Consider the following 26,174-nt stretch of genomic DNA (forward strand, 5'->3'; position numbering starts at 1 on the left):
GAACTGATTATCAGTACACATGCATTCATTCTCTCTGTTCTTGACTATGGATGTGTCTACCTGCTTGAAGTCCCTGGCCCCTCCACTTTCCCAGGATGATGGACTGTATCCTAGAATTGTGAGTCAATTAAACCCTTTCCCCTTATGTTGTCTGTGTCAGGGTATTTTATCACAGCAACAGAAATTGAACTGACTGGCAAGGAGTTTGATACATTGCCAGCATGATTAATTTGAATCCAGTTCATGCCCTTTGTATTTTGTGTTTGCCTCAGGGATAATACTACCTTATGGCTTCTTCAGTAAATTTTGTCCTTACAAGGGTCCTGTCCACTTGCGGGGCATAGGTTCGCACTCCAGAGTCTTCTTTAAGGAATACAAGTATTGAGACACATTTGGTGGTGATTGTTGACATACTGATACATGGTAACCTTTTCTCAAGTCGTATTTGCTAACTTCTCTTTCATTCCAAATTTATGACAGAGAAACTAGCTCTGTCTGCCACCCATCACTTGCATTGCAGGGAATGTTTTGGTCTTTTGGTCTCTTGTCCCCTGATTGCAAGCACCATCCCAGCTGTTCTCAAAACACCAGTAAATTTGTTATATATTATATTTGGTGGTATGTGAGGTGTGTTTGTGTGTATGCATTTGAAGGTCAGGACAACTTGTCGGCATTGTTTCTCTCCTCCACCAGGGATTAAACACATGTCATCAGGTTTCATTGCAAGTGCCTTTACCAACTAAATCATCTTAACCCTACCCTCTCCCACCCCCAGTGGCTTTAATTGTTTTTCAGAACGGCACTGTGGCCAGCTATCCACCAATTTCCCCATTATTAAACATTTAGATATGTTTTCCTTTTGGGACCATTTTGAACATGTGTCCCATGCCTTTCCAAACTTAGCTGCTAATGCACAAGATACAACTATCATCAAATAGCAAGAGGAGAATGACGTTCAAGAGACAATAGGTACAGCTCAGGAAACTGCCACTTACTGTTAGAGGCAAGAAGCAACCATAGGAGTGTTTTGTTTCTTAGAATCCCTGCAACAAATGGCTACTGCAAACAGAATGGCTTAAACAGCAGCCGTGCATTCTCACAGAACTCTGGAGCCCAAAATTGCCAAATCAGGTCCCAACATTCCATCCTCACCAATGGGTATTAAATGGAATTGTTGATGGATATGGTGAACATTGTCAGGCTTGGTTGAGCTTTGACACAGTGCTGGTTTCCAATCATTGATCACTTCCAACAGGAAACTCTAGTGATAAAAAGGAAGTCAAAGTCTGACTGTGCCAGGAAACAAGTGTCCCCTGCTCACGCTGTTCTCACCAAGTCTTGTACAGGTCTGTAACCTAAAGTGGCCTTAGAGGAAGTCAAGACCCACGGATTGTTCTGGAGCCATGGCTTCCTTTATTTTTAATCTTACTTAATTCTCCCTCTCTCCCTGTCTCTCTGTCTCTCTCTGTCTCTCTGTCTCTGTCTCTCTGTCTCTGTGTGTGTGTGTGTGTGTGTGTGTGTGTGTGTGTGTGTGTGTGTACAGGTACATATACATACCATGGCACACTGTGGTCAGAAGGAAACTTTGTGGAGTCAGTTTTCTCCCTCTACCTAGGTCTACGTCAGACTTGCATAGCAAAGCCCTCTCACCTGCCGAGTCCTTTCAACCATGACTTCTAATGGATCTGGGTACTCAGTATGATTCAAATTATAGAAAGGAAACAATTACAATTTTATTCTCACATCCAACTGAATCTGTGCATCTGCCATTCAGTGTGTACCATTTGCTTTCTGTAAAGTTCTAAAAATTGATGTCTTCCCTTCAACCATGCCTCTTAGCTTGATGCTGGGAAACTGCTGGGTGGGTGCTGAGACTTTAGTAAGAGAAATAAGAAATGACCAGACCCTTGTAGTGTGCTTCATTTCTTAGTCTACTGTTACCATTTCCCGGTGTCTGCGGACAGTGAGAAGACCAACCATGATTTGAGATGGAGGAAAGTACCTCCTAATTTCCTTTTTTTATTTTTTTTAATTTTTTTTGTCTGCTTCACTTAAAGAGGCAGAAAGCCAGGTGCTGTTTGAATGTCATAGAAAGCTATGTGCTACATTTAGCGTAGACAGAATATTCTTGCTGGCGACCGGAGGAGCTCTGGGCAGCCTTCCCAGGCTGCTGCCTATTGTTCCTCTCTCTCTTCCTTTGCAACTGTATTGCCCATGGCCGCTAATAGCACACTGAAATTCTGCGTAATTGCCTCTACCAAGAAGTACCAGCTGGAAAGAGCCCAGAAAAATCTCAGGACCTTAAAACATTTTCCAAACTTGTTTCATGTGTTTTGTTTTTATTTTGTTCTGTTTTGTTTTGTTTTACCATTTACACTATAAATACTGAAAGGTTTATTTAGCTTTGATTTGTAAGTACAAATTCAAGCACAGCTTCTCACAGGAAAGAAACAGTTGCATGAATGACCACTGAACACAATGGAATATTCACACAGGAAACTGACAGTGATGTCATAGTAATTGTCAAAGGCATGATGTAAACCCCGGAGTTGGAGCTTTGCAATGAAGTAGGCTGAGCTTTGAATTTCCATACCATGATTCACCTGGTTTGCCCTTTCTAAAAGTTACTTAAGCTCTGTACCTTCAGTTTCCTTACCTGTAGACTAAAGACCATCTTAGCTAGTAGATTTGAAGCTCCTAGCCTATCATACAAAAGTGGACGAGCTTTCTGAAAAGCACCAAACATTGGTGGTTTTGTCACAATTGGATGGTTGTGATAGTTCAACCTCTATCATTTTAGTGTAGAGACTGCCATAGCCAAATACGCAAAAAAATAGGTGTGACTGTGTCCCACTGGTGCTTCATTTGTGTACACGGAAGTATGGGGTTTTTTAAAAAATATTTTTTAAAGATTTTCATTTATTTTACGTTTGTGAGCACACTGCCTCTGTCTTCTGCAGAAGAGGGCATCAGAGCCCATTACAGATGGTTGTGAGCCACCATGTGGTTGCTGGGATTTGAACTCAGGACCTCTGGAAGAGCAGTCAGTGCTCTTAACCACTGAGCCATCTCTCCAGCCTGAAGTAGGGGTTTTATGTCACCTTCACATGCTACAAAAATCTTATTTTTGTCTGTTTTCCAATGCTTTCCTTAAGTGTAGAGACCATTCCTAGCTCCCAACTAGGCATCAGGCAAGTCTAGTCCACCAAGTGACAGTTGCTGGCTCCTGTAGTAGACATTCAGTAATTGTTGCTTCTCTGCCCCAGAGAGAACAGTGGATCATGAGCCAGGCAGGGAATAATTACTTCTGAGAGAGAGAAGAGGGGCTGTGACTTTGAATTTTTTTTTCTTTTTTCAGAATCACGTGTAAGGTCATGTTGATATTTTAATGATAAAGTAATTGACACAACCCTCTTTTATCTTGTAATCTATGTATGTGTTTGTATGTTTGGGGGAACATGTGTCTGTGTGTGTAAGTCCTGCACACCTCCATGTGCATGAGTAAGTGCATCAACTCCCACATCACTTTTCTGGTATCTGGTTCTGTGTACCCTTTGTGGGTTTGTTTTGGTTTTGCTTTGCTGAGATTTCTCACTGGCCTGAAACATGCCAGGTAGACAGCCTGTGAGCACCAAGCCTGTCCCCACTTTCCCAGCACAGGGATGATAAGTGTTTGTCACCACACCACAGCATTTTGATGTGCACTCTGGGCTTGCACTCAGCTGTTTATGCTTTCAAGACAAGTGCTTTACCTGTTTTAAATGCCACGCTGATTGTTCTCTCTATAGGCTTGTGGTGGTTTGAATGAGAGTGGCCCTCTAGGCACATGTGTTTGGATGCTTGTTCTGAAGTTGATGGGACTCTTTAGGAAAGATTAGATATGTGGCCTTGTTGGAAGAAGTATAATGGTTTATCACTTGGGGGTCGACTTTGAGGTTTTAAAAGCCCATGTTAGGCCAGGGCCTGTCTCTCTACTTCTGTCTGGTTATGGATGAGCTATAAACTGACAGTACTGCTCTAGCACCGTACCTGTCTGCCTATTGCCATACTCCTTGCCAATGTGGTCATGGACTTACCCTGTGAAAGTGACAGCAATTCCCCTAATTAAATCCTTTCTTTCATAACTTCCATTGGAAGCCATAAAATATAATGCGAGGACCTGGTGCGGACACCTGTTGGCCCCCTGCTTGCTGCTTCTGTCTCTGTGAGTTGGCAAGATCTTTGCTCAGTTTATTTAGAGGACCTCATTCTTTTGGTGTTCTCCCCTCTGGCTTTTCCATCTGGTTCCCTGAGCTCTGAAGGAAGGAATTTAATATCCCATTGAGAGCTGAATGTTCCAGGTCTCTCCCTTTCTGCGTAATGTCTGCCTGTGGGTCTCTGTATTTGTTCCCAACTGCTGCAGGGGGAAGCTTCTCTGATGATGGCTGGGCAAGGCACTGATCTATGATGCTGGCAGAGCATCATTAGGAGTCATTTTATCCCTATGGTTTTTTTTAGACCAGTATTTGGTTTTACCTTAGGTCCTTGGACTATCTAGTCACAAGTTCTTGGTCACCAAACATTGTTACCGTACAAGAAAGGGATTATTTCTGGAGTTCTTAGAGGTACTTATTATTGTGATATTTGAACCAGACTTTAAAGGATCAGACACATGGGTATAGTAGAGAATGTGTGAGATTGGAGCAGCTGAATGTGTGAGACAAGGTCATGGTGTTCTCTAGAGAAAGTGAATGATCTACTATACGGGGAAGGGTGCTGTGTCAGAAGCAAGGGAGAGCAATTTGGAGTTAGCTACAAGCAGATTGACTAGAGTACTTGGATATTAAAGCTGAAAACACTTTGATTCTTTTCCAAAGGCAACATGAAACACCACACAGGAGAGTTCAATAAAGATGAAAGCATAAGTTATGATGTCTAGTAAGTATAAAAGATCAAACCCCCCCTCCCTTTAAAAATAAGAAAAAGAGAGGATGGAAAAATGGCTCAAGGATAAAGAGTACAGGCTGAGGTTACAGAGGACTGGGTTCAGTTCCTAACACCCATATGGTGGTTCACAAGCATCTGGAACTCTAATTCCAAGGGATACAACACCCTCTTCTGGCCTCTCAGGGCACTGCATGCACAGCATATGTACATACATACATTCAAAAAATTCATACACCTAAAATTAAAAATACATATATTTTAAGATATATATATCTTAAAGAAAAACCACTTCCCACTAGGCATGGTTTTTCATGCCTTTAACTTCAGCTCTCTGGAGGCAGTACCAGGTATATTTTTGTTCAGGGCCGGCCTGGTCTACATAGTGAGCTCCAGTAAAGCTAGGGTGACATAGAGAGACCCTGTCTCAAAACAACAACAATAAAACAAAAAAGAATACTTGCCTATAGTGTCACTTTTAGACAATCTGCTAGTGATGTTATGAATGTCTCCTATGATTATTTATGTGTGTGTAATTAATGTAAAATTAATATATAAATGAATGTTATTTATGTTAATAACACTAACTATACTATTGATATTTATTGATTGTATTTATAATGTAAAATATGTATAATTTTTATTATAAGGAGATATGTATTTGTCTTTTAAACAATATAATAGTGTTTGAAAGGAAATAAAGACAGTATTCAATATTAACATTTTGATATAGCTTTAAGATTGGATCTTCTTTTTGTGGCTTGCATATAAGAACACAATGTTCTCAATAACTAATCTCCTCCCACACATGTCTGGACTATGTCTAATGATATCTGTGCTATCTCTTTGGTGGCTTTGATGCGGACTTTTTCATTGCCTGTGATTTATGACGTGGAAACTGTATCTGTAAAGAAGTTAGGTAACTGTAGAAAAGGCATATGACAGAAGGGACAAGGAGCTAGGTTCTCTGAACGTTGACTTCACAGTTACCTATAAGTGCTCATTCTTTCATTTAGCTTTTTGTTGAATTTGTAACCGGGTTAGCTTTCTTCTGTCAAGGCATGGTAATTCTTCCATAGCTAGACATCTTTGGGGCCTTGGATGAACTGTTTGATGGTGTTTTGTCCTAGGAGATTTTATGTATGTCACTGTTCCCTTCTAGCAAACTCTTCTGCCAGCTTTGGCTGGCCTTGCCTTAAAAATGATTTCTTAAACCATCTTGTTGAACCTCTTCATGTTTCCTTAGTTTTTGGATTATAGAATTGTGACACCGAATCTAAATAGGTTGACTTTATCCCTTCGATAGTTGTATTCTGTATGGAGTGTCAGGTGCACGGTTGCACAGTAGGAAGTAAGGCTGGAGATGGAGATTCGTCAGCAGAATGCTTGTCTGGATACAGGAATTCCTGGATTCCAGTCTTAATACCACAGAAACTGGACATGGTGGCACATGCCTATAATCTTGACACTCAGGAGTTAGAGGAAGGAGGATCAGGAGTTAAGGTCAGCCTGGGCTATAGGAGACCAGGTTCAGAAACCAACAAGCACTGCCAACTAATAGTATATATTTAGTAACCAAATCCAATGTATCAAATGTATCTTTTGTTGTTACAACTTGTAATTTTCCTTATTGTTTCCATCTATGATTCGGTTTCATCATGACTATCATGGTGAGAGGAATCTAACAGGTTCCGTCTTTTTCTGGCATTAAATCCTTGCTTCTATTTTTCAGAGTCGTGCTCCAATTTCTGCTAAGCTTGTGGCCAATATGTTGTCAGTTGCTGGGGCTGATCACATCATTACCATGGACCTGCATGCCTCTCAGATCCAGGTACGAGCTTTGTGTTCCTGCCCACCATTACGTCCTAACTGTCTCTTAACTAATTGGAAAGATTTTGAGTCTCACAGCTACTCTCGTGTCTGTCTGTCTTTCCTGTGAATGCCACCATTCCTAACACAGCCTGCCTCCAATTCATTACAGAGGAGCAGAAATGCTTTCTTATATGCCTTGTGCTTCCATGTAAACTACTGAAAATTAGTGAGCACAGTAATGTGTAGTGTGTGTTTGTGTACATTGTGTGTCTTCCTCAGTCACTCCCCTGGAGCTCATCAATTCAGGTACGTTGGCTGACTAATGAGCTCCAAGGATCTGCGTGCCTCTGCTTCCCCAACACTAGGGATATAGAACATGCATGATATCATGCTTGTACAGCAAGTATTCTAGACATTCTCGCACCGAGCCATCTCTCTAGTCCTGCAGTACCCATTTTTTAACTTCTTCATAACGTGTGTCACAAAGACAGGCCACATTTCCCTGTGCCTACTTGTGATATAAAATGAATGTGAAGTATTCCATTTGTGCTAAGTGCTAAAACAACAACAGCAAAACCCAACTCTCTTCCTGTTTGGCCTGCAGTGCTGTTCTTTCTCTCTGTGCACTGAACCACCACATAAAAAATGTCAGAGCATGCCTAGAAAATGGACTGGACTGAGAGATGTCTTGAGACATCATTATTGATAAGATTTAATTCCATTCCAATTACCCACAGGGAGACTGTTGTAGAAAGGGATCTTTTGGATCAATAATTCAAATATTAATTGAAAGAGAGCAATTATTTTTTTTAAATCTACATCCAATTAAGCTAAGTTCCTTTCCTTATGAATCCTGCTGTGCAGTGGCTGCAAACAGTATCCTACTTGGGAGGTTGCGAATATGGGTTTCTCTAGGAGAACTTGGAGACGGAACTTTCTGGCGACTAGTCATGTCTCTTTTCTCATCTTGTCTCCAGTCTAAGCTTCAGACAGGTGTATAGATCATCATTGAGAAGCCCCAGGCCACAGTAGCCAATGTTCACATTGGCTAGGCCCTCTTCTGTATTATACCAACCTACAAAGGAAGGAACACGTGATTGAGATGGTACAAAGGGTTAAGTTCAAGTTCCCTGACTGCCAGAAGATCCACGTCTCAAAAAAATGAGATACTAGCAAGTTTAATGCAGATTAGTCTGAAAAGATGTTATTGAAAAAGCAGCATTTTCTCAATGAGTGTGGGACAAATACATCTCTAATCATGGTCCCTTAGGCATGTGACAGGCCCTGCATTCCTGAGGTTTTCCACTGTGCTGAACCGCCGACCCCGCCAATCATGTACTCTAATAAATCTCACATTCAATCAGTAAACTAAGTGACATTGATTTTTTCCTCCTTAGGGCTTCTTTGATATTCCTGTGGATAATTTATATGCAGAACCTGCAGTTCTTCAGTGGATTCGGGAGAACATCACTGAATGGAGAAACTGTATTATTGTTTCTCCAGATGCTGGAGGAGCCAAAAGGTACCATACAAGTGACACTATGCACATTTCTCTCTTTACCTATTACTTTCCTGATTTCTGTATTCCTCTATATCTTAAGTGAGAAAGAATGCCTGTTCACTGGGGAAAATAGTTTGCCCCACAAGCTTGAGGGCTGGAGTTAGGTCTGAAGAATTTATATCAAAGCTGAGTACGCTTTAAGGATCTGTCTGTGATTTTAGCCTTGAAATGCAGGAATGGGGAAATTGCCTGAGCTATGTGACTAGCTCAGGATTTAATTAAGAAACTCTGCATCAATAAATAAGGTAAAAGCAATCAAGGCACATTCCTGACATTAACCTGGAGCCTCCACATATGTGTGTACATACATGAACACAACACCAAGGCACACTGAAAACCTTTGTAGAAAGTGTGCTCTGTGTGTGTGTGTGTGTGTGTGTGTGTGTGTGTGTGTGTGTGTGTGTGCGCATGTCTGTCTGTCTGTGTTTTGCTGGGGATAGTACTCAATGGCTCATAGATGCTAAACAAGTGCTGTATCATTAATCTATATCCCTGCCCACCAGGAAGTTTGCTTTTTAATTATATAACATTTTATTTTGCAAATAAGCAACTGCATAGGTCTCAGTCTTTGCCTCCAGGACAGAAGACCATCACCCTCGGCATTTCACATCATTCATGAAAATAAAACAAACACACCCATGCATTCTATATAATAAGAATTTTAATTAACACCATTGATTGAGTTAGTCCTTCTAACCACAAACACTTGACTGGAGTAGGCAGAATAGAGCCCAGTTTTTCAAAAATGTATGTGGTCAAAAATGTATGTGGAACAACAAGAAGGGGGGGTTAAAGTCTTCCTGCATTACAAATGGGGCTGGACTGTACTCTGGTGGTCTGGGGGATGTGGGTGAGGTGGGGAAGATCTGGCAGCTCGGCCTGCCCCACCTATTCAAGGGCCTCCCTAAAGCAGGATACTAAAAGTTAGACCCCTATCTAATAAGCAGGGCCGTTGGCTAAGGGAAAAGGTAGTCACCCATGAGACATCCAGCCACAAGTTTGTGCCATAGGCAGGTAAATATCAGGACTCCCTAGACTAAGAAAATCAACACAAAATTAGTCTGAGGCTGTAGTACCACTATGGAGAAAGACTTCCACAGTTTGAGTTGGTAGGGGAGCAGTCACTGTACAATGTGACCTGTCAGTCTGATCATCCAAGCCAGCCAGCCCCGCGGACCTGGACTTATTGTATATAGATATCAAGGCACAGCCAGCCAGTACTTAGGAGAGGTAGAGTGACTGGCAAATGAACACGTTTAAAGAAAATCTGAGCATGCTGCCACAGTGATGCCCTAAGGAAGTGGCACTGTCAATCAGCTCTATGGGGAGCTTCAAGCAGTGCCTGAGCCATGCAGGGTCTTGGTGTTGAGGAGGCAACAAGAATAAGAAATTGATGCTGATCCTACACACTGCCCACTGCAAACTGAGGCTTAAGACCCTGAACCATGTCGTACTTTCCAGCTGCTCTCTAGAAAGACAAAACCTGGTGGAGTGGAGTTGCATTGCCCTGGTAGAGGCCACCATAAGAAAGACAACGGTAAGAGAGATCTCTACCCACCAGCTAAAGCGAAGAGGTTTATAAACGTCAGTCAGTCATTTGAGTCCAGGGTCAAGAATGGCAATCAAGCTTCAGAATGACTCAAAAGGGCAGGGATTTTGGGTGTGGGTCCATGGAGGAACATTGGTAGTCATGCCCACAGCCCTTGATTTCTTCTCTAGCACTACACAGACACATTTGAGTACATACCCATGCACGCATGCGCATTCTTTCATTCTCACGTAGCTTCTCCCCACTTGTTGATATCTTCATCTACCTGCAGTCCTAGAATCACACTTAAAAAAAAAACAACTTAGAGGGCTGGAGAGATGGCTCAGTGGTTAAGAGCACCCAACTACTCTTCCAGAGGTCCTGAGTTCAATTCCCAGCAACCACATGGTGGCTCACAACCATCTGTAATGGGACCTGATGCCCTCTTCTGGTGTGTCTGAAGACAGCTACAGTGTACTTATATATAATAAATGAATAAATCTTTAAAAAAAAAACTTAGAGTGACCCATAAAGTAGTCCCGATGCCCAATGCATTATGGGCTCTGGTTCTCAGAAGAGCACTGGTTCCCAGCACAGAAGAGGAGAAGGAAAGAGGGCAGATAACTGGAGAGGGACTCTCTGACAGTGCCAAAAGTGCTTCTGCACAGAAGGAGACTCACGTGAAAGACAGCAGCCGTTAGGTTCCCAAGCCCTCAGCTAGGCAGGGATGGGCTTGGGAGCAATAGTCAATATCTAGCCCAGAACATGAGACGCACATGTGACCTTGAGCAACACATTGAGGGTTTCCTATGGAATGTTTTTTTTTTTATAATAATGTGAGTGACTTTGCAGAGTCACTTCTCCTGGATTTCTTCCTTATCAACTTTCCAGTTGCTATGCATTCACTTCTGTCAAATCTCCCTTGGGCCAATGGGTCCGGGTGTGTTAGTTAACTTGGGTTATAATAACACCAGTAGGGGGATTGCAGTATATTTTCAGATATACTGCAACTGTCACTGTTAACCACCTCCAGGACAGTTTCCTCACCCCAAGTGGAAAAACCACACACCCCTAAGCAATTGTCACCCATGTTCCCTGATCCGATTGGCCACTCCAGTGTACTTCTATGGGAAGGCACATAAGAGATGTGTTCATATCAGTTTATCATACAGTGAGTGACCATTTTGTCTGGCATAAAGCAAAAAAGAAAATAGAACTTTGGCTAGAGTAAGTCGAAAGAATAATAGATTCCATAGAGTTCTTTTGGCCCTTTTCCTTTTCCTATCCCAACTGTCTATATACAGCCAAAGATATCATTCATGCTTTCAGCAAAAATATTGAAGTAGAGGCTAGTGAGATGGCCCAGGAACTAAAAGGTCCCTGCATCCAGCCTGACAACCTGAGTTTGATACCTGAGAGCCTCATAGGAGAACACTTATTTCTACAATTTATTCTGACTGCCACACATGTGCTTTGGCACGTGTGCACGCACACACATGCACACACACACACACACCTACACACACATGCACACACTTAGGGTAATAAAAAATTAAAACAAATTGAAAGATAGTAATAAAAAAGGTAACTCAGCTTCATTAAGCACTGTTGCTCTTTCCAGTGTTAGGATAGTGTTCAAACATGCATCCGCTGGCTTCATACACATGCTAATGTGCTACCATGATTTGAGTGTAGAACGTTTCTCCCAGCCTCCTTTGCCTGCACACTTGGGCCACAGCTGTGTCGGGGGTTTTAGAACCCGGGAGGTACAGTGTTATTAGAAGAAGAAGGTCGTGGTGGGGTTGTAGTTTATAGCCCAGATCATGTTCTCTGCTTCCTGTTCCTCTAAGATGTGGCATATAGAAGCCACCTGCTCCTGCCACAAAGAAGCTGCTTACTACCAGCCATTTCCTCCTACCCTGACAGGCTTTATTTCCTCAAATCATGATCCAAAGTTAAACCTCTTTGAGCTGTTCTTTGTCAGGTGTTTGGTCACACTAGTGAAAGATAACATAGATGCTGTATACACTTCTCCATGGAGGTTTTTTTAAAAGCATACTTGGTATATTTTACCAAGAATTTCATAGTTATGTAACATATTTTCTTGATTATTTTTCAAGGGAGTGGGATTTATTTTGCCTTGTGATTTGGAGGTACAGCCTACTATGGTTAGGAGGGCATGGCATCAGGCCTGTGGTATATCTTCCTGTGATCAGGCAATCCTTTCTAGTGTGATGGTTTTTCCTATGAGCCAAACTGTCGTTGTCTTATCTGTGGAGACTTTTACCTGTGGGTTGGCTAGGTGCATTGTGTTCTTGGACAGAAAACACACAAATGCTGGGTCTTAATGCTTATAGGTGTGTAATAGTTCTGTGTGTGTGTGTGTGTGTGAGAGAGAGAGAGAGAGAGAGAGAGAGAGAGAGAGAGAGAGAGAGAGAGAGAGTAGGTGACCAAGTTAAAAATGTCCTTTTGTTTAAAACTCTTCAGAACACCCTCATGTAGGTACTCCAGGCTCTTTAGGGATCCACGGCACATATAGGAATTTATGTCACCTCTTTGTTCTTTGCCTTGTCTGCTATACTTCCTTGTAATGGTTTTATTTTGCAGTGGGCGAATTTTTCCACTGACAGTCCCACTGGAGCATCCTGGCAAGTAGTGCGTGTTACATAGAGTTCATGATAGCATATTGTCGGTTTCTTTGCTTAATGCAAAGTCATATTGCACTAGATACAATATCTGTTTATCTGGACTATCAAGACTGTTTTAGAGAAAGCTTTGGGGCCAAATCTTTCCAAGTAAAGCTTTGTCTTGCCACAGGAGGTCACTCTTGGGTAGTCTTTGAGAGTTAATTGAGTTGAGGAACATCTACCAATAAGAAAGACGCCTCACTATAGTGTGTGTGTGTGTGTGTGTGTGTGTGTGTGTGTGTGTGTGTGTGTGTTTATATATAGTAAACACAAATGTAAAGGGGGGTGGAGAAGTAGATGAGACTGGGTGCTTAATATATAAAACCCTTTTTCTGATTATATCCTCTTTAAACATGTGCTATCAAAAATTTGAAACTTGGAAGAAGAATTTAATACTTTATAATTTTAGGGACACAGGTAGGAATGATTTAGTGTACTTGATGTCCTGAGAATTCACACATACACACACACACACACACACACACACACACACACACAGAGGGAGAGGGAGGAGGAGGAGGAGGAGGAGGAGGAGGAGGAGGAGGAGGAGGAGGAGGAGGAGGAGGAGGAGGAGGAGGGAAGAGAAATATATAACTAGAAGAAAAAAGACCTGGGAGTGGTAGTGAAATGGATCAGCAGAACACATGACTTCCAAGGGTTGTCCTCTGTCCTCCACAGGCATAGAGTGGCCTGTGCATGCCTGTACTCACACCCATAGTACTAACAAGTAACAGTTGAATAATGTATCTATAGAGAGGGTGCTTGGAGAGGAAACTGCTTGCGGTATAAGTGTGTTACCCTGAGTTTTCTGTAGGTGACCAGCACCAATAGAAAAGCTAGGTGTGGCAATGTGTGTCTCTTAACACTAGTGAGGCAGAGACTGACAGATTCCAAGGGCAGGCCAGCCAGCCAGTCTAGCCAAAACAGTGAACTTGGGGTACTGTGAGAGGCCTGGCTCCAAAGATAAGGTATAAAGTGATGGAGCAAGACATTCAACACCACACTCCGTCTTCCACACGTACAGGCACCAATCAAACATAATTTTTATTCTGGCTCTTTCTACCTACGATTTCGATGTGATTTATTGTATTAACCTCTTTTACAAGGGGCACATCGAGTTTCCATTGTGTATGTGAAATTGGTTCCATGCAGCTTTCTCAGGAAATGATAATATTATAGTGTCCCAGGCTGCATGAACCAGCAAGTAATTGACATGCCTGGATCTCCACCCAGATCAGGTGTCTATGGGCCTCAGTGCCAAGAGCCACAGAGTTCACTTTCTTTCCCTGGCCTCTCTGCCTTTCTGCCTGCCTGTTTGCAGTGGAATTATAAGGTTATACCTGGACTTAGAGCTTCAGCCACAAACTGTAGTGCATCCCACTGCTATGGGCCAAGGAGCCCTTCCTGTTTCTTACCACATAAATAAATACAAATTATTCTGTATCTACACTGTACAAAATCTGCCCAAGCATCTTTTCTTGAAAAAAAAAAAAAGCTATCTCATGTTCTGAGAGCCCAGCTTTCCTCAATTGGAGTTTAAAAGGCTTATCATGAAATTGGCATGTGCATAGTATATACTTGACAATGATTATGGGGCGAAAGATTTACCTGCCTTCAAATTATAGGCTTCTTCTTTCAATTAACTGTTTAAGTAAGGAAACTTGGTAGATGGACAGTGTTAGAAAGGAAAGGTGTCTGCTGCTATGACAACGGTTTTGGTTCCTACTGTGGTTTTATTCAATTGAATTTTCAGGTTGTATGGTTTGCCTAGACATAGGCATGCTGCCTTTAATGTGAAACTGCAATTTTAGTAGCTATAAATTCATAGCCTGACTCCGGCGGATGCTGAGAATTTCTGCTATTCCTTTCTAGGTAACCTATCTTTACCTCTTTTAAGACATCGTATCCTCCATAGTTTTATTGTACTTGCTTGAAGTATTCGTTTATTAGGTTTATTGCTCAGAGGGTTTGTGTCTTCCAGTAGTCCTAGAAAATTCTCAGGCATTGTTTTTTCCCTTTTTTTTTTTGAAGTGTGTGTGTGTGTGTGTGTGTGTGTGTGTGTGTGTGTGTGTGTGTGTTTGTGTGTGTGTGTGTGTTTGTGTGTGTGTGTGTGTGTGTGTGTGTGTGTGTGTGTCTGTCCATCTGTTCCCTTGGGTGTCATTCTTGAGCAGCTGTCTGTTTTCTGACACAGACTTTGTCACTGTGACCTAGAGTTCTCAGTTGTTAGCCTGCCTGACCCACTGCCTCAGGGATCCTCTTATCTCTACCTCTCCCAGAACTTGGATAACAGGCACATACCACAACATCCAGTTTTGAGGGATGGTCTTTGTGGGCATGCCTGGCAAACTCAGCCACCACCCAGCCTCTCTTTTTCTCTTGACAGAAGATAGCTACTCCTGCCTCTTTGTCACTCTGCTCTTCGTGACTTTGAGCTCATTTTGTATGTTTTCTGTTCTCTCCTTTTTTAGGTTACATTCTATAACTTCATCTTACCTTTAATCTACTCTATTTAGGTATTTGCATTGCGTTAGCTACTGTGTTTGTAAGTTCGATATAATTTAAATATGCTATTTTCTCTTTCACAAAGCACATTCTTTTCTCACAACTCTTGATTGGGTGTTCCTCATTACCCTTTTATTCTTTTCCAAGCATCCAGTTTATTTTTTTAAAGCATGAAGAAATTCCGTCATCTTCATTTTCAACTAATTCCACTGGCTCGTTCTTTGGTCTTATGACTTGGTTACAGCTGTTAATGGCTTCCAGTTTGGGTGTCTCGTTATCCTTAAATGTCTTATTCCCCCCACACACATACCTTTGTCAAATTGTGAGATTTTATGTAATCCTGAGAGAATTTGCACATATTTCTTTGGGGTTCCTTGAAGAACTACCCCAAATGATCACATTAAATTCAACTTTCAACCTGTGGGTTTTCTTCATATGCATAATGGGAACTGAAATAAGCAGCCATCAGGAGAGCTGAGATGTGGTTTAAAATGTTCTAAAAAGATCTGACCTTCACCCCGAATCAGAAGTGAGGCAGGGTAAATCTCCTTCCTGTTCCCACGGGGGCAGCAAGTTAGAATTTCATTGCTTGTTACTCTGGAGAGAAAATGTGCAAATCTCTGTGTTAGACAAGGGTTTCCTGTTGGAGTCTTGTTTCAACTTAGTCCCAGGTCTACTCTCTCACCACCATCACCTTCCAGCAGTCCCAGCAGCAACGCACAAGTTTAAGATTATTAAAGAGCTGGAGAAATGGCTCAGTGGTTAAAAGCTCTTGCTATTCTTACCTAGTAGAGGACCAGAGCTGAATTCCTGGTACCCATGTCAGGCAGCTCAAAACCACCTATAATTCCCAATTCCACAGGATTAGATACACAATTCTAGCATTTGTGTGTATGTGTATATGTACCCATTTCAGCTTCTGGGTTTTTGTGATGATAGTTTCCTCAAATTCCTGCATCATTTACCTTTGTGCTTCTTTCTATTTGGAAGGATAGTCAAGTTGCCTAATCTCCCAGAAAGCCAAAATATAGCCTCAAATGTCTTGGAGACTTGAATTTAGATCCCTAGCCCCTATGTTGGACATGGCTGCACCTATCTGTAATCCCAGGACTAGGAAGCAGAAATAAACAGATCTTCGAGAGTTGTGAGCCAGCCAACCTAACCAAAATGGCAAGCTCTAGGTTCAGTGAGAGCTCTGTCTCAAAGTGATACAGCAGAGTACGGTAGAGCAGGACACTCCACATGCTTGTCTGGCAGCTGCACATGCATGATCACAAGCACCTACACACACACACACACACACACACACACACACACACACACACACTAAAAAAACAAAGCAAGGTTATCTCAGTTTCTTTGGTCATATTGAGTAAAAGGTATTGAAGCTGTGGGAAATCTGGCTGAATAAGTTGTAGAGAGTTCTGGATGGTCTAGCAATTCATCTCTGGGATTAATGCTTAGAAGATTTGAAAAAAATAAGCTCATCTGTGCATATGCCAAAATGCATAACCACACAATTAATAAGTATGGGGTTTCCTTTTGGTTTTGTGACATGTTTTGGAACTAGACAGAGGTTAATAGCTATGTATCATTTTAAATACATTTACTGCTTTAAAAAATACATATGCTATATATATATATGTCATGTTGTAAATATATATTCATGATATATACATACATACATACATACATATATATATATATATATATATATGTGTCATGTTGAAAGCTTTCAGACTTGGAATATGCCAGCCTGAGTGGAGGGAGTACTAACATTGTGTGTGTTATACTGCCCTACCAGTCACAAAAAAGTGAGTTTTCTCAGACCATTGTCTACTTGCTTTGTCTGGATGCAGTCACATACTCCTTGCTTGGTTGTCATCTAAGGCGGACATGATGAATGTGCCTATATGAAAAGAGTATCCTCCATGCACTACTTCCTAAATTGGGATGTATTTGTGTTAGTTTCTCCATTTTTTTAACCTGAATTATACTGTGACTGATTATTGTATTAAAAATTAAAACAGGGAAACCCTTCATGCTACATTGGACTGATGCACTGTTTCAAAAGAGATTTTGTCATCAGAGTGCGTTTTTCTCAGACAAACCAAAAATGTCATGGGCTCCCTCCGACCCTGACTTCCTGTTCTCTTTCTCATCCGTGCTCTCGGTTTTCCTGAGTCGAGAACAATGACCAGTCACATTGGATGGCATGGGCAAACTTCTGACATTGTAACACTGTTGTCATGAGGAAAGTTTCCATTTGAGAACCATGCAACTGAGGTTTTTTTGTTTTTTGTTTTTTGTTTTTTTTCGGAGCTGGGGACCGAACCCAGGGCCTCGCGCTTCCTAGGCAAGCGCTCTACCACTGAGCTAAATCCCCAGCTCCTGAGGTTTATTTTTAAATCTCATTTTTTATATTGTTTGATAATGTCCTACATGTGTATAATGCATTTTCATCAAATCCTTACTCCCTCCTCTCACCTCTACTTTTGCTTCTACCAGCCCTCCACACACACTTTTCCTTCGCAACTTCATGTGTTATTTTAAAACTTGACTTGAGGGCTGGAGAGATGGCTCAGTGGTTAAGAGCACCCGACTGCTCTTCTAGAGGTGCTGAGTTCAATTCCCAGCAACCACATGGTAGCTCACAACCATCTGTAAAGAGTTCTGATGCCCTCTTCTGGTGTGTCTGAAGACAGCTACAGTGTACTTATATATAATAGATAAATAAATCTTTAAAAAAAAACTTGACTTGAGTGATGGCTTAGAAGTTAAGAACACTGGTTCCTTTTCAAGAGGACCCAGGTTTGATTCCCAGCCCTTACAGGGTAACTCACAGCCATCTGTAACAGTTAAAGGAGATCCAACACTCTCCTCTGAATTCCATGACCACTGGTACACAAAGCAAAACATTCATGCATATAAAACAAAGATAAACTTTTTTTAAAAAAAAATCTCATGTTCTGAGTAAGTTTACAATTTTGTGTTGGACCATATTTATAGTTGTCCTTGGCTACATGCAGCCTATAGACCTTAAGATTGAATACATCTGAACAGAATCTCATTAGACCTCAATGATGCCCCCTCTCACAAGCCTACAAATTGTCTGGATATGCTAACAAATACATTTGTCTGTAACTTGGTTCCAGAAGTCAAGAAAATGTTTTGTAAGTTCTAATCACCTTGTCTTCAGTTATGCTTGTGAGCTTTAAATGAACTCCCAAATCCTAACAGATGCAGTATCAGTTTCTTAACCAGCAGCCTTACCTAGCTGCTAGGGTGCCCTGACAATTTGTAGCAAGCTGCAGTAGACGCTTAGTTCATCATTAGCCTGCTTTTCCATATAGATTGTACGGTGTAGAGTCTCGACTATGTCTGGTATTACAAGTGTGGCCCAATTCTTTTCATTATCTTGACTGTGGTTGCTTACTGAATACTTAAAATATGCTTTTCAAAAACAGATTTTATTTTTGTAAATAAATTTAAATTTATTTTCAATGCTAGGGATAGTACTCAGGCATTTATACATGCTCATGAAAAGTCTATGACAGAGTTTCTCAGTGAGGACCTGCCTGGAGTTCACTAAGTAGGCTAGCATGGTTTGCCAACAAGACCCAGAAATCTGTTTGTTTCTGATTCCCCAGTGCTAGGATTACAGCCATGTGCCATCATTCCTGGCTTTTTAAACATGGGTTCCAGGGATTGAAATCGGGTTCTTATTCTTCCAAGACAAGCATTTCCAATTGAGCTAGTTCCCCAGCCTAGTGCCCAGTAAGGAATTCTTAGATGTTCCCTTGCTTTTTTCCACAGGGTTACGTCAATTGCAGACAGACTGAATGTGGAATTTGCTTTGATTCACAAAGAGAGAAAGAAAGCAAATGAAGTGGACCGGATGGTTCTTGTGGGCGATGTGAAGGACCGTGTGGCTATCCTGGTGGACGACATGGCTGACACATGTGGTACCATCTGTCATGCTGCAGATAAGTATGTGGAATTCATTGCTCGGAAAGGCAAACATCTCCTTAGGAAAGAAAGACATCCTTTTAAAATTCAGTGTGTGTGTGTGTGTGTGTGTGTGTGTGTGTGTGTGTGTGTGTGTGTACGCACACACACGTGCATTGGGAAGGCATGTATGCTATGGTACAGTGGTGGGGGTGAGAGGATAACTTTGGTGAGTCAATTCTCCCCTTCCACTATGAATCACACAGATTGAGCTCAGCTTGTTAAGTGTCGTTACACACTAAGCGTCCATTATTAGAAATTTAGTCTATTTTTTCTTAATTATTGCTGATGAATTGACAGAAATGTTTTTAGGCCAAAGGAGGCAAACGCCACCACCAGCAAAAATGCGTGGGCTTTTTATTTTCTGTGTTGAGCTTTCAAATCATTTTTGAAAGAGTCAGAAAGTACTTCCTTAGAAATCAGGCCCAGAAAGAGAGGAGGTTTGTTTGTTTGTTCCACCCTTGCTTCCTTCGGCTCAACCTTTGGGCTAGTCTCATAGCTCGTGTGGCTTTCCAAAGGCTACAAGGCTTTACTTGGAAGGCTAGGAGCCTCTCCTACTCCCTTGGCCAGATGACTGTATGATGCAATTTGAGACGCTCCATGGTCTCACTGGTAATAATTCTAACTTGATTCCTTGTCATATATTTTGGCACTATTGGTGGAAATCAGTGGTTCTCAACATGGGAGAGTTGGTTCCCTGGACTGGATTTGACAATATCTAAAGATGTCAATGGGGGTCACATTTAAGGACATAGGAATGTTGCTAGTGTGTGGACCAAGGATACTACTGAACTTTCCTACCCCCCCCATGACAAAAATAATTATATAGGTATAAGTGTCAAGGTTGATAATTTTTAATTTAGCTGAATACAAAGGGTTTTGCTAACATACGTTTAAATGATCCTAGTTTAGAATAATAATACAGATGGATTTTGTCCCATCCTTTCTTTTATAGGGCACACATTTTACTTGTAATATTGAAACAAGGTAGAATATTTCAGGACTATTTAAATACTTGTGGATGCCTAATTCTTTTGAGATGGGACCTTGCTCAGTAGCTCACAGTCTTCCTGTCTTGGCCTCCCTAGTGCTAGGGTTACAGGCATACGGTACGTCTAGTAACTTTTTTCTTTTATTGTGCAGGTTACTCTCAGCTGGTGCCACCAAAGTTTATGCTATTCTTACCCATGGAATCTTCTCTGGGCCAGCTATTTCCAGAATAAATAATGCTGCCTTTGAAGCAGTTGTTGTCACCAATACCATTCCACAAGAGGACAAAATGAAACACTGTTCCAAAATTCAGGTACGGTCTATACCCCAGGCAGATCCAGGCATCAAGGCACCTGCTTCAGGCCCTTCAATAGTATCCAGCCTTCTGTTTGCTAAGGCAGATGCTCGCAGAAAGAGACAGAAGTTTCTCATCATGATGGAATATCCGTCGTATTAGACCCCTCAGAAAGGCCAGAATGGAGCGCTGAATGGTCACTATTTGGAAATAGCAAATGAAGAAGGCAGGCAGGCATGCAGGTAGGCAGGCAGGTAGGCAGGCAGGCAGGCAGGCAGGCAGGCAGGCAGGCAGGCAGGAAGGAAGGAAGGAAGGAAGGAAGGAAGGAAGGAAGGAAGGAAGGAAGGAAGGAAGGAAATGGAGAAGGGAGGCTGAGATGGAATGCTGTTGCTAGAGCACTTACATAACATACATGATTCTGGATGTTCCAGCCTTAGCACCAAATAAAGTAGCCATGATGCACACCTGTAATCCCTGCACTCAGGGAGGTGGATGTAGAAAGATGCAGCACTCAAAGTCATCCTCGAATTTCAAAGGCATCCTAGGAGGGATGAGGTATTATCTCTAAAAATATGATGTAAAAAGGAAACAGGAACTGATCTGTGTAGGGTGGTACTTGAAAGGTAGAGGCAGGAGTATCGTGAGACCAACCCAAGCTACAGAAAATCTTATCTGGCAAACAAACAAAATGAAGTAGCAACTCTCACCAGTGGTAGATGATGAGAAAGAAAAGAAGTAGCAAATGAGTAAAATCACAATATAAAACAATTAAAGAGTGAGGGAAATAGCTTGATATAGCACTCGCCTAACATGGCCAACAGTGAAAAACAAAGTTAAACAGAGATTTACTGCATAGGCCAACAACTCTATCCCTAAGTAAAGAGTCTCTGAAAATAGAGTTGGGGCAGGGCAGTCAGCTATACCTAGCATATATAGTGAGCTGCTTCTTCAAGCCCCTCCTGACTATATGCTCACAAGGTGCCAGAGTGATAGTCACTTCACATCCACTGCAGCTTCTGTTTCAACCTGATTTTTCAGTGACCCCTGGCTAATCATTATGTGTTTGGAAGCTCTGGTTCCCCTCAGTAAGCATGAAGATGGGACTCAGTGGTACTGTTCGTGATTTCTGATCTAGCTAAGTGATAAAAAGATATCATCTGAGCACAAGGAAATAAGTTTGAAAATTGTCAGAATAATGGCCCCTTAAGTTTTTATGCCTGATAAATAGTACTTCAATAACTGCTACCCAAAGGCCACGTATATCCCATCTCTTTATTTTAAAGTTTTACTGACACATCCTCATGTTTCATCCCTACGTGGCCTGTGTCTGCCTTTGCACCACAATGAAGAACTGAGGGTTTGATGCAGAGACAACCCAAAACTATTAACTTTCTGATATTTTACAGGAAAAGTAGTTTGCTGACCCAAGGTTAAATGATGACCATGGTTGTCTTTTTATCATGACAGACACTCAATGTTTTTAACAATTCTGGGAGCCAGTGAGATGACTTGGGATGTAAGCACTTACTTCACAAGCCTGGCCATCTGAGTTCCATTCCCAAAAGCCACTTAAAGGTAGAAGGAGAAAAGTGCCTACGCAAAATTGTCTTCTGGACTCTATGTGCATGCCAAGACACATGTGTGCCCAGCCACACATATCACACACACACTACTAATGATGATGGTAAATACGCACACACACACGCGCGTGCGCGCGCGCGCGCGCACGCACGCACGCACACACACACACACACACACACACACACACACACACACCACGCTACTAATGATAATGGTAAATAAAAAATTTAAAAACTTTATTGGTTAGTATTCCAGATTGAGATGTAGGTTGTATGGGATTTACTTTCTATTTTGTGAAAAATATTGCCGTGTTTTATAAATGGATGCTGGGATTAGAGTAAAAACTTAAATGGAAATGAAAGTTATAACTTGAAAAGAAAAGATATATTATATTTTCTAAATAGAAAACAAGCTCTGCAAATGAATAAAAAAAACTAAGTTTTAAACAACCAGTGTCCCAAGAAGGGACCATCTGTGGTGGGTAGCAGCATCCCTGAGTGTCCACACTGAACATCTTCCCTAGAACTGATAGTACTTGATTCATCTGGCTCTGATGTCTTTGAAGCTAAAATCCACAGTTGTTTGTCGTTCCCCAAAGAAATGGCTGAAGGAGGTTTGACCAAAACATCCAATCTCTGTGTTGGAAAAGACATTTGTAGGCTTTCTGGCTTTTCGGCTTTTAAAGAAATAGAACTCACTCTGTCTTCTGTGTTTTCCCCTTGCTGTTCAGGTGATCGACATTTCAATGATTCTGGCTGAAGCCATTCGAAGAACCCACAATGGGGAATCCGTGTCCTATCTGTTCAGCCATGTCCCGCTGTAGTCTGGATTGGAATATTGAAGGGGGAGCAAGCCTCCTCCAACTTCTCACTGTCTTTGTCTGCCTGCTGTTTTAGCATTAGGACTCAGCAATTCTAGGATGATCACTGGCAAAAGCGTCTGATCTATGTACACTCTGAGGGTCCTCTGTCTCCTCAAGGGCAAGACTACTACTTAGCAGTTCTGGGGGAGGGCAGAGGAAGGTGCTGGTTATTTGGTCTTTAAATGAAGTGATGTCAATGAGAAAATAGTCTTTTCCCTCATTCTTTTTTAGTACTTTGAGGCAACAACTTTTAAGCCTAAAATCCCATTGTGGAAATTTGTCATACATATATTTTGAGGTTGCCAAAGGTGACTTCAAATGAAAGCCTTCTGTGTAAATATATAATAAGGCCTGTGGCTATTTGGGGAAAATCCTAAATAGCCTTTATTTCAGAGAGAACCTTGGAAAATTTATACTATCATGAATTTTGAAATTTTTTTAATAATAACGGTTTATTTTTTTGTCCTTTATCAGGACTGAATTTTATTGAGTCTAAGCTAGTCATTGACATACTGACTTTCCTTAGTAGATATTAGACATATTGAAGACAATATAAGGCTGTACCATTTTTAATCACCACTTTGAAGATATGTCATAACTGTCAACTTAACTAAAACTCCCAGATTATGATCAGTGATCACTGTGATTTGGATACCATTTCAGGATGTAGCAATGATTTTGTGGCCACCTAGATGTACAACTTTGTGTATCCCAGGGGAATTACTCTTTAGGATGACGCTCACGTCCATGCATTTTTCCCTAATAATTTCTTCTTGTAGATGTCTTCCAAAAGAGAGACTCCTTGAAATCCCCTTACATTTTTTGGCTGATTAGTATTTTTTTTCACATACATAAAATAGTGAAGTGTCGAATGCCATCAAATGTATTTATTCAAAAATTGCATAATTATGCTTGAGTTAAATGTTCTTCGGCCCTATGTCATCGGAAGTCCTAAATTTCTAATGACTAGTTATCTCTAAAGCTGCTAAAATGTAGATAGGAGATGGCTACAAAACAGTGGCTACAAAAGTGAATGTCTGATCCATTAAAATAAACTTCAAAGAAATGGCTCGGAAAGCTTAGGGAAGAAGAATCTCATTATGGATGGTATTCTTTATAAAACAATCTTTTAGTGAAGTGTGGAGGTCTGTGCGGACCACATGTTTAAGGCCAGCCTGGGCTATACAGTGAGTTCCAACTTAGCTTGGGCTGCAGAATTAGACTGTGTGTCATAAAACCAAATGAAACAACAAAGGCAGTTCTCTATGTCATCATTAAAAGTGGACAACCTATCATTTTCCTTCTCACCAAGAAGAGGATTTGCCTGTGTACCTAAAGCTTAGGAATGCTAACAAAAAAAAAAAAAAAATCCCACCCCCGCCCCTTGCTGAGTATTATAGGTAAATTCTCAGCCCTAAATTCTGCAGGTAGAAAAATCCTATCCATCTGAGTAGCATACTCAACCAGCGCCCTGGAACATCAGCTGTCAGAGGAGCAGAATTCAAATCAGTGTTACAAAGTATAATTTATGTTATTATAGAAACTGGCATTTTGACTATACCTTACTTGTAACCATTCTGAAGAAAGTGGTCCACTTCACCTGGGAAGCTCAGCTCTGTGGTACAGTCTGACTGTAAAGCCTTGGCTAAGACGTGTGTCAAGACCTGTTTGATACTATGCAACTGTTACTTTTGATAAATGTATGATGAATGTATTTCTTGGGTTTTATGGCTATGCTGCAAACATCCTTGTGCATACCCACATGGAGATAGCTCTGTGTGTGTGTCTGTGTACACATGTCCCAAAGTGTTGGCATGACAAAAGCCAGTTGGTAATCATTTTGTTTAAGATATTTAAAGCTTAATGTGTACAGTGGATCTTAAAATAATAATGTTCAGATTTAAAACCCTGCTAGAAAAAAAAAATCTATCTGGCTCTTCTATGAAATTGAGAGCTCATGGTTTCTGCCCTTACTTGGCCTGAGTTAGTATTTTAAAGTACCTCTGAATACATTTGTGAACTAATTAGCCTGGACTGAGCCTTATTTAGTGGAAATACAGTTTTAAATATTGATGGTTTCAGTTTGGCTAAAATGACGAAGGCTGCCTCGTGAGCAGCCTTAATTCAGAACTTTCTTGTTTCTTGCTGCTTGTGGTAAAGAAATATAATGGAAACCACCAAATAGATCAGCTCTGTCCAACTATGGAAGGAGAATGTTAGGGATGTCTAGCCAGAAAGGGGAGCCAGGAAAATGAATATGCCAAAGTTGTTTAGCCTCCACCTAAATTTTATTAGTCAACTGATAGATGTTCATATGCTAACTTTCCTTTGTTCGATACAATGTCGACTAAATTCAGGGATATATTCCTTGCAGTGCTTGCCCTGGTTTTAGAGACTAGAGAATTTTAAGATCCCATGCCGTTTACTAAGACATTTCAATAAAATTGTGCTGACTTCCTTGTTTCATAGCTGGTGTCATCATTTTGGAATTCTGTTTTTGATGAAATGATCTGCTGAGGAAGTGCCTGAGAATATTTGTAGGATATGGTAACAGTCCAGTTTGCAAAAGGAAATGAAAGCTAGAAGTAATTAAAGTGCCCTCTTCACCATTTTGAAACCTCTTCTTTGTGAAGGGCTTATTAGCTATCTTCTCTCACAAGGCGTCAGAGCTGCTCCACTGAACACATCCAAATTGACCATTCTAGAGATTACTTTTCAAATTAAAGAGCAGGCGTGAGGAGAGGGTACCTGCCACCAAGCTGACCTCAGTTCCGTCCCTGAAACCCACATGGTGGAAGGAGAGAGTTGTACTCTGACTACCACATGGAAATATGGCATGCAAATACCTACTCCCCCCCACACACACATATCCATACATTGCTATAGTGTATTATAGATAAAAGCAGAGAAGTTCACTATCCATATATTGGAGCAGTCCAAACTTTAATTCAGACTGCATAGAAGTTGTCCATATGCTTTGTTTTAAAGGCTGCTCCAAAGGGTTCCTGTCCTTTCAGAACACACCCCTCACCCCCTGTTTGGTGATGCTTTAAATTTGGCAGTGGAAACAAAATAATTCCATGTCTCTGTTGTGTGAATGTGTGTGTCTGTCTGTGTGTGCATATTCATGGGTGTGAATGCCAGAGGTTGAGTTGGGATTGACTTTCTTCCTCAACTCTTCGCTATTTATTTATTTATTTATTTATTTATTTATTTATTTATTTATTTATAGACAGCATCTCTCACTGAGCCTTGAGCTTACTAATTAATTTGGCTATGCTAGCTGGCAAGTGAGCTCCAGAAATCTATCTCCAGGCAGACTGCTGCCATGCCATATTTTCATGGGTTCTGGGGACACAAGTTCAGGTCCTCATGCTTCTGTGCAGCACATGCATTAGAAACTGTGCCAGTTCTCTAGACCCAGG

At 41.2% G+C, this 26,174-nt stretch overlaps 1 protein-coding gene and 1 pseudogene across 2 annotated transcripts in view; both read left to right on the plus strand.

Moving 5' to 3' along the window:
• Prps2 (phosphoribosyl pyrophosphate synthetase 2) overlaps positions 1-25,215 on the plus strand; it is a 36,220-nt gene extending 11,005 nt beyond the window's left edge. Inside the window, 5 exon segments of one of the 2 annotated variants that reach the window (NM_012634.2) lie at positions 6,656-6,754; positions 8,133-8,257; positions 18,830-19,003; positions 20,165-20,324; positions 22,618-24,102. In NM_012634.2, coding sequence (NP_036766.1) covers positions 6,656-6,754; positions 8,133-8,257; positions 18,830-19,003; positions 20,165-20,324; positions 22,618-22,710 — 651 coding nt within the window. In that variant the 3' untranslated portion in view covers positions 22,711-24,102. 2 annotated transcript variants of the gene reach the window in all.
• Positions 7,551-7,668, plus strand: LOC120099444 (small nucleolar RNA SNORA70; annotated as a pseudogene).
• Positions 25,216-26,174: the final 959 nt, after the last annotated feature.

Source organism: Rattus norvegicus, chromosome X, assembly GCF_021556685.1.
Source record: "Rattus norvegicus strain SHRSP/BbbUtx chromosome X, alternate assembly SHRSP_T2T, whole genome shotgun sequence".
NCBI classification, from domain to species: Eukaryota; Metazoa; Chordata; class Mammalia; order Rodentia; family Muridae; genus Rattus; species Rattus norvegicus.